This window comes from Augochlora pura, chromosome 5 (assembly GCF_028453695.1).
Source record: "Augochlora pura isolate Apur16 chromosome 5, APUR_v2.2.1, whole genome shotgun sequence".
Taxonomy (NCBI): Eukaryota; Metazoa; Arthropoda; class Insecta; order Hymenoptera; family Halictidae; genus Augochlora; species Augochlora pura.
The window spans coordinates 8,152,054-8,164,659 of record NC_135776.1 but is presented as its reverse complement, the minus strand read 5'-3'; the positions used below and the strand labels follow the sequence as shown (position 1 = coordinate 8,164,659).

The following is a 12,606-nucleotide window of genomic DNA, read 5'->3' as shown; positions in this document are numbered from 1 at the left end:
ATTCGTCTTTTCAGACAATCCATGAATCGATCCATTTTTTAGTTTTTTCGTAAGAATGGAAGCACTGCCCAGCCAGGCCATGTGCCATCGATCGAAATAGGTGATAATCGGAAGGAGCTATGTCTGGTGAATACAGCGGGTGGGGTAGAACTTTGCATTTAAGCATATCTAGGTAGGTTTTCACTGGTTTTGGAACATGTGGCCGAGCGTTGTCGTGTAACAAAATGACTTTGTCGTGTCTCTGCTCGTATAGCGGTCGTTTTTCTTTTAGGGCTCGACTCAAACGCATCAATTGAAGTCGATAGCGATCTCCTGTAATAGTTTCATTCGGTTTGAGCAGCTCATAATAAATTACACCCCTTTGATCCCACCAAATGCAGAGCAGAAGCTTCGAACCATGGATATTTGGTTTTGCAGACGATGTTGGTGCATAGCCGGGCTTACCTCACGATTTTTTACGCTTTGGATTATCGTAATTAATCCACTTTTCATCGCCAGTGACGATACGGTGCAAAAAACCTTTTCTTTTCTACCGTTGAAGCAGTAGTTCAAACATCAGAAAACGCCGTACAACGTCTCTCGTCTTCAATCCATACGGCACCCAATGTCCCTGCTTCTGCATCACTCCTAACCCTTTTAAACGTTTTGAAACTGTTGGCGCATCTACTTGTAATATTTTTCAAACTCTGCCAACGTCTGACATGGGTCTTCATCATGCAATTCCTCTAATTCTTCGTTTTTAAACTTTGTCGGTGCGTCAGAACGTTCCTTATCCTCAAGTTAAAAATTATTATTTTTGGAGCGTCGAAACCAGTCTCTGCAAGTTGTATACGACAGAGCATTGTCGCTGTAAGTCTCAACAAGAATTCCGTGTGCTTCAGATGCAGATTTCTTTCGAATAAAGTAGTGCAATAAAATTCCCCGCAAAACCATTTTATTCGGCACAAAAGTAAACATCTTCAGTACCAATAAACAAACACGTGGTTGACACTATAGTGAACAATCATGCACTGAAATTTAAGGTAACATAGAGTACTTTCTTGCCGATGAGTCACCACTAGAAATTCCGTGCACGGAGTATTACTAATACTATCTTTTAAGAAGCAGCGAGAACTTATTCAATTACCTAATTATTTCTCGATGTTCTTGTCGGCTATGAAACGAGCGATCATAAAATGATGGCTGAAAAATTTGTGTTATTGTTCATCAATTATGGTTGCTAACACATTCTCATCGGGCTATTTTTCCTTAAATTTTCATATACAACGGGGTATTTTAGCAATGTAACGTCTCGCAAAACGAGAATTCTCATTTCCCGATGCGAATGTGTTAACCCTTTGCACTCGAGCGGTGACTCAAAAGCACCAGTGAAATTATCTTATCACATTCCAAAATAATCTTTCTACTAGCAAAGTTCGTATTTAAGAAATTTTTAACTGTAAAACTGTTGGTACTAGTCACAATAATCAACTCCATATGTAAAAAATCCGCTTTGTCACGCAAAAAGGAAATCCCATTATTATAGATTCATAGTTCAAATGGCTTCGAGTGCAAAGGGTTAATAAAGAAAATATATATGGTTTCTATGACTGCGATGCATGATTTGATTTTAGGAAGGTTTTATGGCAGAAGCGAGAGTGCGGACGAGAGGATTTTAAAATAATGTTGTGGTTTGTTCAATGGAGGAAATAGATGTCCATTTTATTCGCATTTTTAGTAACTATGATAGAATGTATTTATGTAAAACATGTATATAAATGATACAAATACTGTGAACAAATCTCTTTTCCGATTTGTACGAAATAATACGGTTAACTATGAACAACGTCTGCTGCTCACAAAATGGCAGATCGCTCGTTGGAGCAAAGGACGTTAACACGTTTCTTCCAGCTTAGTATACTACACTGATTTGAACTATGCGTATCTTGTAATTAATTTGAACTATTTATAGTGTGAACACAAGTGTCGACTATGTATCTAAGAAATTAATTTGTACGTATCACATATAATTAATTTTTAACTATGTATACTATTTATTTTTACAGTATACTATGTATACTATATATTTTTACAGTATACTATGTATACTATTTATTTTTATAGTATACTATGTATACTATTTATTTGTATAGTATACTATGTATACTATTTATTTTTATAGTATACTATGTATACTATATATTTTGAACTATGTATAGCAATTTTTAGTTATGTCTTTTATAAAATTATAATTGAACTATGTCTGTCATATAACTCAGCTTAAATATTTATATTAACAACTCGATCCTTAACTATGTGCATTATAAAATTGACTTCTACCTATTTGCATTACAAAACTGATTTCTAACTTTTTGTACAGTACGATTGATTTTTAACCGTTTGCATTACAAAATTAACTTTTAAAATTTATACCGTACGATTGATTTTTAACTATTAGGTCTACCGAATAGTCATGTTCGATGATGTTACTTCAAGTTCACATTCTTGATAAATTCTTGAAAAATGATATTTATAAATTGCAATCACGCTGACAGAGAATATAATTAAAGATGGAAACTATACAGTGCAATAAACCTTATTAAACGCATATAAAATTGATTATTTTCTTTCATATCAACAACAGACTTGACCTTCCAGTAGACCTAATATTTGCTACTATTGTATATTTAATATTATAGTATCATAAAACCAATTGTTAATTATACTAAAACTCGGAACGCTCAACGACCGATAACTGTTAATTCTTGGAAACAATGGCTCCGTTAAAACGCTGTGTTCAATCGAAGTAGCCCCTTTCGTCCATCACAGGGATCATCTTCTTGGCCATCTTCACCGTGTCCGGATTTTTGAAAACGTCCAGCTTAGTATTACCGCCGTAAGTCTGCAGTGCCAACGTGAAATCCTCGGTGTCCTCCTTGTTCGCCATCATGCGCAATTTCAGCACAAAACCCGAGAACACTGCGTACGCCCTTCTTTTGTGCATCGAGTCTTTTAATTGCTTCAAACTCGGCGCGCTCGTTTTGCAGCCAATTCGGCTCATTGTCTCTTTCAATGTGTCCAGGTATAGCTCGATGAAGTAGTCGTCTTTGTCGTACTTGATCGAGAATTCCGGGCAAACGTTTAGGAAATAGATCAAGTCGATGGCTGGAGAGGAATAGCCGGACAGTTGGTAGTCGACCTGGAACAATATCGTCGTCTATCAGAAAGTTATTTGATCAACGATCCCCGCGTATGTTGCTTTAATTAATTATTAACACTTTATCGACCGGTAGCCTATAAATCGGCTTTTTCTTACGATCGATAGCTTGTGAATCGGTTGTCGTGGTAACTAATAATTTATTACTTATTATTGAGATAAATATATTAAATTGTATTATCGCAAACTCCAATATTATTAAATAATTTTTTAAATATTACATATCTCTTGCGATTAATGAAATAAATAAAATCAAAATAGAAACAAAAATTTAACAGTGAGCTAAATGTTTACGGACGGATGACCGCTCGGTAAAATGTTAGGCGATGTCGAATTATTTATTAAGCAATGTCGAATTATTTATTAAGCGACGTCGTTTCCTCTTAGATTGAATGAACAAATTTATAAAGCTTAAAGAAATATTGATAAAATTGATGAATAAAGTTCTGAAAAATTATAAGTTTACCGCCTTTTGGCTTTGTTAAAAAGCTTAAATAGATCGATGTAATGCAATCTCAATACAAGATTATTTATTGTAAAAATTAATAAAGATTCACGGAACATCCGTGCTTTCTCGATTAATTATATCTGTAATACTTACAGTGAAACTCGAGATAAAAATTGTTCAAGTGACAAGATATAATTTTATGTGTTATCTGTAAAGAATATAAAATATAAAATCGTATCTCGTCGCTTGAACGATTTTTATTTGAATTTAATCTGTAAGTAGTGAAAAATATAAAACTATGCTTTATCGAGTGAAAAATCATTATTTTCATTTTCGCTGTAAATAAAGCATCTTATCTGAAATAGAAAGTGTTCAAATTAGATTAATTTGATTATAAAAATCAAGTAATTGCTCTGATAAATATTCTTATATATTATAATAAATATTGTTACACATTACAATAAATATTATTTTATTTACGTCGCATTAGATCGATTTATAAACCTTTTCGAACGGAAACATAATTGGCAAGTGAATCTACCGAAGCGAGCCACGCCGATTTTGATGAAACTACGAAAGAAGACAGTTATTATAAAAATATTCGACAAATATTTGTTCGCATCGGCTCTCGTTCGCACTGAAGGGGTGAAAACACCCCCCCCCCCCAATGTTGGGAGTCGAAATCATATTTGGTCGAATATCTCGCGAACTATTACAGCTAGAAGGACGGTTGAAATTGCAAACTTGTGCATTTTTTTTTTAACAAGGATCCGATTTTCAATACTTCAATTAGTTTAAAAAATATAGTAACAATGAAACTGCAACGTGTGGATAAAATGGAATTTTGATTGTTGCATTTGAAGTTGGACGTTGACACATTGTACTACAATATAATACAGTATAATACAATATTACCTTAACAATATTAATAATTTTTAAAAATTGATCAAACAACTTGATTATATTTTTTAAACGACAGAAGGACTACGAGATAATTATTAAAATACTTGTTTTACCTTTTTCATTTAGCTATCAGCCAAAACGACAAAAAGAATTATAAACGTAAATTAAGAGAAAGATTTATATTACTTTGTCGTTCCAAGTAATTTAAGAAATGATTTCGTCGTTTCGTAGACTAGATCTTTTATCGTCTAAAAATAGTTCAAAGCCATTCGCGAAGAAGTTATTACTTAGAAGTTAGAACTTTTCGACGCGACTGTATCTGAACTTGAATGCTAGTTACCCGACAGAAACATTAGCAATAAAAGAAGTGCAAATTACCATGCGCAGGTCAACAGGTTCGCCCCTCTCATTCTCCTTGAACATAATGTTGTTTATCCAACAGTCGCCGTGATTCAACACGCAGAACTCATCCGGATCGTACTCGTACGCCTCGATCGAATCCCTCACGATCGTTTCCGACATCTTCTTGATCTTCGGCGCGGCGTTCGCGCACCTCTCTTCCGCCCAATCCTTTATCTGCTCGGCTAACCGCTCCATGCTCACTTCCATCAATCGAAAGAAAGCTTTCGCGCACTCCTTCGCCACTATGCCGTTGCCTTTGAACTGTTCCACCATCTCCGGATCCTAAAAAATTCGTGCACGATGATGTAGCACCGCGAGCACAAATTCCGCACGCATTATAGCATGATCGCGAAAAGGTTTGGATATATGGACCGTTTATTTTGAAAGTGGTGTAAAAGTCCATTTTCTCTTGTTTCGAGAATATTAAAGGTTAACATACCTGTTAATTAAAAAATTTAGGCAAATTATACGAAATCTGGCAATGTTTCTACTGTTTTATCAATATGTAATTTGGTTGTATTTTGTTAATTTACCGGTCTTCCAGAACGTGTAGGTAATAAATTTATAGTTTTAAATTCTTTGTCCTTCATCGATGTTTTATAGAAAATATTGCATGGTGCATTTTTGCATCCAACATATTTGCAACCAATTTACCTATTTTCCATTAGTATTTTTTCTTATCTGTTTTTTAATCGCATTTTGAAGATTTTTTATTGAAACGAAATTCTCTCGTTTCATTTCATGAAAAATGAATTTATCGTGTTTTCTACATTGTGTTACGTAATATAAAACAAATGTAAAATAACAGGCTACTGATCGGCAATCGTCTGCTAAGCTACCTAACTCTGTCAATTGGACTTACACCATTTTCATAATCAATGATTACGTAATTTCATTTACCGTCCAATTTTAAATAATAAAAGTAGAACCTTTTCGTGGATAGCAACAGTCGCCGCGTGATACTTTGCCAGAATTCGCATAACTAAGGAGCAATGGTCGAAGGACAATCCTTTCTGGCGATCCTTCATGCAGAAACCTTGCTCGATCAAGTTCTCCATGATCAAGGCCCGCGTGTTCTCGCAGTAGTGCCATAATCGCGGGCCTATGGGGTGGTCGATCAGCTGCTTCACTTTCGGCAGAACGTCGCGCAACATTCGCGTCTCGACGACCATCGTGTTCTGCATGTCGACCATTTGTTTCGGGAATTCCTTCGACGGCTCTAATTTGACGATGAACACCGTCGTGCCTTCTACATTTTCCGACGTCTTCGAGGCTCTACGGTACGTCGCGGCGATCTCCTCGATGTCGCTGAGAAAGTTCACCCCTTTTCCGTCGAACGTACGGTCCGTGATGCTCAGTATTTCTACCGGTTCGCGTAGCTGGTTCTCCAGCGCCTTTCGTATGGCATTCTCGGGGGTCCTCATACTTGAAAGACAAATCGCCGCCATTTTTCCAATTGTTGCGAATAAATATTTATATATATAAGGTTAATTTGTAGGTATAAGGTTAAACTATTCGAATGAATTCCTTTCGGGTAAATAATAATTACAGAATAGTATATATATATATATATTTAATAATAATAATATTTTATTCGAATAATATAAATATAGTTAAATATAATAATAAATATAGTAATAAATATAGTTACTTATTATTCGGTATAAATTGTTCTATTTATTTAGTTAGTCGTTAGAAATTATTCTACCCGTTTATTCAAATAATTATTTATTCTATTTATTCTAATTATATTATTTCAGTTATTCTATCTATTTATTTATTCGTCAGAAATTATTCTATTAAATTATTGTACTCAATTATTCTAATAATTCATTAATTTATTCAATTATTCAAATAATTCATTACACGTTAGAAATCATTTGTTCCTTTTTATTCTAATTATACTAGTCTAATTGTTCTATCTACTTATTTATTCGTCAGAGGTTGTTCAATTTATTCACACAATTCTTGAATAAAAAAATTTGTTATTAGATAAATTAATATGGAGAAATAATGTAGGAAGTATATACAATAAATATATAATGATAATAATAATAATAATAATAATAAACTGGTTTTTATTTCTTCTTTAATATTAATCTACTTATTACCTAGATCTCCAATTTACTTTATAAAATTAAAGCGATATTGTACACATTTATTTTGTGTGAAAAAATTCTTATTTCGAGTATCATTCTACATTTATTTGAGGTTTGATACACCGCTGGAATACGCGACGGTGTTCGTAGAAATTAAATAGAAGAAGCAGTAAATATTAACAGTAAATATTAGGAATATTAGAAAGGTGGTTTATTTCAATACGGTCAAACATCTTGTAATGTATATTGTATATATATTTACTAAAGGTGCGCGTAATCCGTTCGGGACAAGATTTAGGAATTTTCGGTATTGTCCTTGTTCCGTACTTCACCAATGGGATCCGAGGATTTTCAGGATGACCGGAAGACTTCTATTATATTATCTACTTGTTTCGCTATATAATAATTCGTGTCATTGTGTTAACAGTACTCCGCTTTTATAACACCGCCCCCCGTTCATAAATATCAACGACCCTTCCCACCTCTCCGGTAATTTATGAAAGAGACGGCAAATACTGCCGCTCTCACACTTATCGGCAGTTGACCTTTCGAAATAACCAAAATAAAAGAAGAATGGACATTCGGGATCTTTCGTATACTGTTCTTGACACGAAGGTGCTCGTTCCACGCGTTCTCTTTTCTATGGTATTTCTAGGTTATTGACGGGAAAATAAAATTTTTAATTTTAATCTCGATTTTCGGAAATAATAAGGACAATATTTCACACGAAAGAAATTTATGTTGCATAGAGAGCGGCGGACATTTTAACAAAATATAATCGAGTTTGTTAATATTTGTAATATTACTTATTAATAATTTTATGTCAATGTTTATTATATTGGTTGCCAATCTTTTGAATATTGAAAATAATCCTTCTAGACGCGTTAAATTATTTGGATAAACTCGTCGGTCGATAAACAATAAAACCGCGTTCGCTAATATTAATAACATTGTTTCTTAACAATTTTATATTAATATCTGATATTATTTTTCAGTTTTTTTTTTCAATATCGAAATAATCCCTCTAGACACGTTAGTTTCTCTGGATAATATTGATAATAATATTTATTAATAATTTTATATCAATCTCTATGGTATTTTTTGCCATTTTTTTTCAATTCAATATTGAAAGCAACCCTAGCAACACGTTAGTTTTTATAGAGAAACCGAACGGCCGAGAAACAAAATTTATGTTCATCGCACGGATTGGCCCGAGCATCGTCATTCGCGCGTTGATGAATGTCAAGGCCACGTGAAAACGATTCGGATCAAATCGCGAACTGCAGTCGCGACAATTTCGGCGTAAGAAAGTGTCTCCATACGTCAGAGATAAGGAACGCTTATTGCAGCTGACAATTAAGAAAAATTTCTCTTATCTTGTACAGAATATGATTCACGCTGTTACATTCGCTTAGATAAATTGTGAGGATTACGATGGCACAACAATTTCCGATAAATAGCATTGAATTTTTCTACAATTATTGTACGAAAGACAATTTTCAATGTGAAACGATCATTTAAAAATTATAACACCGTTTCGAATGTGCCTTTGCGCAAAATCGAATTTCTAAAGGATGTTTAGAATACTTTAGTAATTAATTTTGAATAATAAGATTGTAATTTAACGTTAAAAGCTGGTAGTATATATTAGTTTATAAAAGTAACAATAAGACAATTATTCTGAGTTTTAACTTGTGTTACTACAACATTCGTCGTAAGTAAGATTGAACGAAAATATTACAATAAAATATACCTTCATTACATTGAACAAATATACTAGAAGAATCTATACATTCATTAAGTCGAACAAATATATTTTTAATATACTAAATGAACAACCGGTATACGTATCTTTGAAATGTGATTAATTAATCTAATAAAGATTAGATAGGTCAGTGGCCCGTCATTGTGACGCGTCCCGTTAAAGGAATTCCTTCGAACGTTTCTACACTGAATAAAAACACGTGCCTACCTGTATCCGATCTGTCAAACTCGAATTAATTGTACACTGTATACGCCGTGGCTGCGGTTCACTGAACAAGGATAACGATATTATTTTCAACTAACGCCGTACGCACTTGTACACCGTGCGCAAGGTCTGTGTTGTATGTACCAGCGCTTTAGACGATCATGTGCCGGAGATCTAAGTGTTCTCGGTCGACACTGTAATTTCGTCGACGTGACGCACCGTTATATATGACACCGAGCAGGGCTGGATTAATCCGTAGTCATGGCAAGCGCATGCTTAGGGGGCACCGTTGACATTTTTCTCGTTAAAAATATTTTTGATATTTTTATACGACGACTGTGCGGCTTTACGGAATATGGAATATGACATATGCGCGATTATGATAGCAATCGTGGCGTCTGTTTGCATTGTGTAAACGTACCTTTTTATTGATTCTATAATTAAAATTATATTGTTACTGTTATGTGAGTGGCTTTGTTTGACGCCGCTCGCATATTAATCAGTAAATGGGAAAAGAAATTTGCTATATGGAGAAATTGGGGAAAGCTTCTCGAGTCTAAATAAAATGGAATTCTATAAAAATGAATACTTCTTATTTTATAGTTATTGAATAAAATGCATCGACTCCGTAGAATAAAAAATATTAAAGCACATAACACGTTGCTTATATTATAATACTGTCCCATATAGTACAAATAAGAAAAATCAAGAATAATAGGAGACGAAATAAATGAAAGAATCCAGCATACAAAATAAAATGTAACTTAAACAATTGTAAACAAGCGAAATTAATAGTTGCGTTAACAATATTGACATTTTTATCCTACGTTAAGAATTTTAGTAGAATACAAGGATTACTTTGAAGCGAGTAAAAATTCCAGCAGAGTTTCCCTCTTTTTTAAAATTAAAGCAGGCGAATCAGACTTTATTTGTTTGTAACTGGCATATTCGAAATAAATTTTACAAAGTCCATGTATGTCGTCAAACTCGAAAATTTTCAATATGAAACATGATCTTATATTTAAAGGGCTACGATGGTGCGTCGAGCTTAAAATCCAGAAAGACTGTCTTAAAATAATAAATAGGGAATAAACAATAGTAATAAATAGTAAACAATAGTAATGAATAGTAAATAAATTTCAAGCCTTAATTTAAAAAAGAAGTCATCAATCTGCAATGATAATTCACAGAGCTGTCAGTCAAAGTCGGTCAACTTTTACCTGTTCTATGGTGTAATGGTTTCGAGCGGCGTTTTTCCATGGTGCCAGGGTTACTTTTGCACTTTGATCGAGATAAACATGGCCGTCCGGTAAGATCGGGAACAGGGCGAAGAGACCACCGGTCCGATCAAAGGACGACCACAAATCATCCGAAGACGTGAACATTTTTCCGTGAGCAGTGCGCGCACGGCGGACCGCCCCGTAATATAACTTTTACGGGGGTCCCGCAAAACTGGCTTCCGTGCCTCGTCGGTCCGCTTCCTTTTTGTTTGTTTTTTTTCTTCTCTCGCTTCACGGCCGAGCTTTTCGAGCTTCCTACGAATTTTCGGGAACCCGCGGAAACGTTTTATGACACATGCGGTAAGCCAAGAATCGTTTCGCCGCTCACCGCAGCGCCGGACCCCTCGACGGCAAATTTTTTTTTTTCTCTTCACGGCGCAGGAGAGGAGGATGGAAATTTTTGGAAAACCTCCGGAGCAACGACCAACAATAAATCATCTTCGAGCCGTTCTAGCCGGCACTTTGTTTTTAGTTTTACGACGGACGCCGCTTTATCCCGGCGACCACTGTGATCTCGAATCGCGGTCCAGCCTATTGGTTTTCCATTCAAAGAGTTTCACTCTCTTAGACAGCTTTGTTTCACTGTTTTTTTTTTGTTTTTTTTTTTAGTTTTCTTGACTTTCGTCTGTTTTATACATTTATTGTGTTTTCGTTGGTTTTATAATCGAACGTGTTTACGGTGCGAATTATTTTATAAATTATGTTAAAGATGTAGGGTGGCAGAGACGGTCACTGCGTTTGGTTAGTTTTCTGGTATAATTAAATTGATATTGTTCTGAATAATATGTCTTACATTTCTTTATTCTTTTAGGGTTAAAGTGTTTGCCATTGTAAATTTAACAATTTGATTAACGCGTTGAGTGCCACGCGATTATGTAAGGAAATCCCCGTCAGGACACGCATGCTGGTATCGTGGTACAGCAATGCGAGGCGCACTAACTTGCAAGATTAGAATTTACTCGATGCATTAAATCCATGAAAATTTTCTGAAAAAATACATTAGCAATAGAATCCAGTATTGAATAAAAATTAAGAGGACTTCAAATAAGTTTCAGGTAACAGCTTAAAAAAATGTAAATTTTTTATTTTTATACCATATTTTACACTGTCAGTCACCGGCGACTGACGTGGCCTGAACGGAGAGTTCAGTGTCAGTCACCGATGACAGACGTGGCACTCAACGTGTTGATGAAATTGAAGCTAGGAAATTAACCGAGTGTGTTGGAGGGTTGGTTAAGTGACATAACCTTGACCGATTGCTGCGCCTTTGGTTAGTTTTCTGGTATAAATTAATATTGTTTTAAATAATATGTATTCCATTTCTTTATTTTTTTAGAGTTGAAATGTTTGTCATTGTGAATTTAACAATTTGATTAATAAAACTAAAACTAGGAGATTAACCGAGTGTGTTGGAGGGTTCGTTAAGCAATTCATCTGCGTTACGAAAAATATGTTTCAATTCATTATAAAGGGTGTTCATCTGTAGATGTAAGTTTAAGATGGCGAAACAAAGAAACTTCTCCTCTATAATAAATATACTTCTATATACTTTATTCAAAAGATATTTACTGTCATTGTTGCAGGACTTGATAATATATACTATCCAAATAATTTAGATTTATCACGTAAATTACTAAAGAAAATTGTTATACTAATCGCAAACAAATAATCACAAACATAATTACAATTCTTATATATTATATAATTCTGAACATAGTTACCTTCAGCTTGGAGATAAACACTACTGTTGAAAATTAGGCTTACGCTTTGGGCAATGAAAATGATGCTATGCAACATATTATATTAATACATATTAAATTATTTTTATATTTATTTCGATATATTCTCTTATTAATTAACAATAACTACATATATAAATAAAAAAAAGTGGCAAGCCAACACTGTACACTTACTATTTTGTTACACGCTCGCGCTGTTCACAATTTTAATGTCCCAATGTTATTAACAGTTGCTCAGAACGAATGAAATAGCTTCGTTCAAGTTTGATAATTTAATCTGAGAACACCCTGTATAATATTTAGTCTACTAGCACGTGTTGACACTTCGAGAATCTGTACAATAAGAAGAGGAGCACGCGACGTACAATACGCTCGCTATACACGCACACATACACGACGCACGAATGTCCGATGAAAAGACGTTCACATCATAATACTTATGAATTCAGTATATAAGTAAATTGAGAGATGTCGCGATTACAACAAAAAATATTATCCTGACAGAGCGGATGATATTTTCACTCTTTTTGTATTATGTATTATGTTCGCGGTATAATTTGGAAGTCTATA

General features: G+C 34.3%; 1 protein-coding gene across 1 annotated transcript; it reads right to left on the bottom strand.

Moving 5' to 3' along the window:
- Positions 1-1,703: 1,703 nt before the first annotated feature.
- LOC144470271 (uncharacterized) lies at positions 1,704-9,197 on the bottom strand. Its single transcript, XM_078181221.1, has 4 exons — positions 9,021-9,197; positions 5,879-6,374; positions 4,926-5,231; positions 1,704-3,178 (listed from the first exon to the last, which is right to left on the bottom strand). The coding sequence occupies exons 2-4, from the start codon at positions 6,371-6,373 to the stop codon at positions 2,777-2,779; spliced, it is 1,203 nt and encodes a 400-aa protein (XP_078037347.1). The 5' UTR covers position 6,374; positions 9,021-9,197; the 3' UTR covers positions 1,704-2,776.
- Between the last annotated feature and the right edge of the window lie 3,409 nt (positions 9,198-12,606).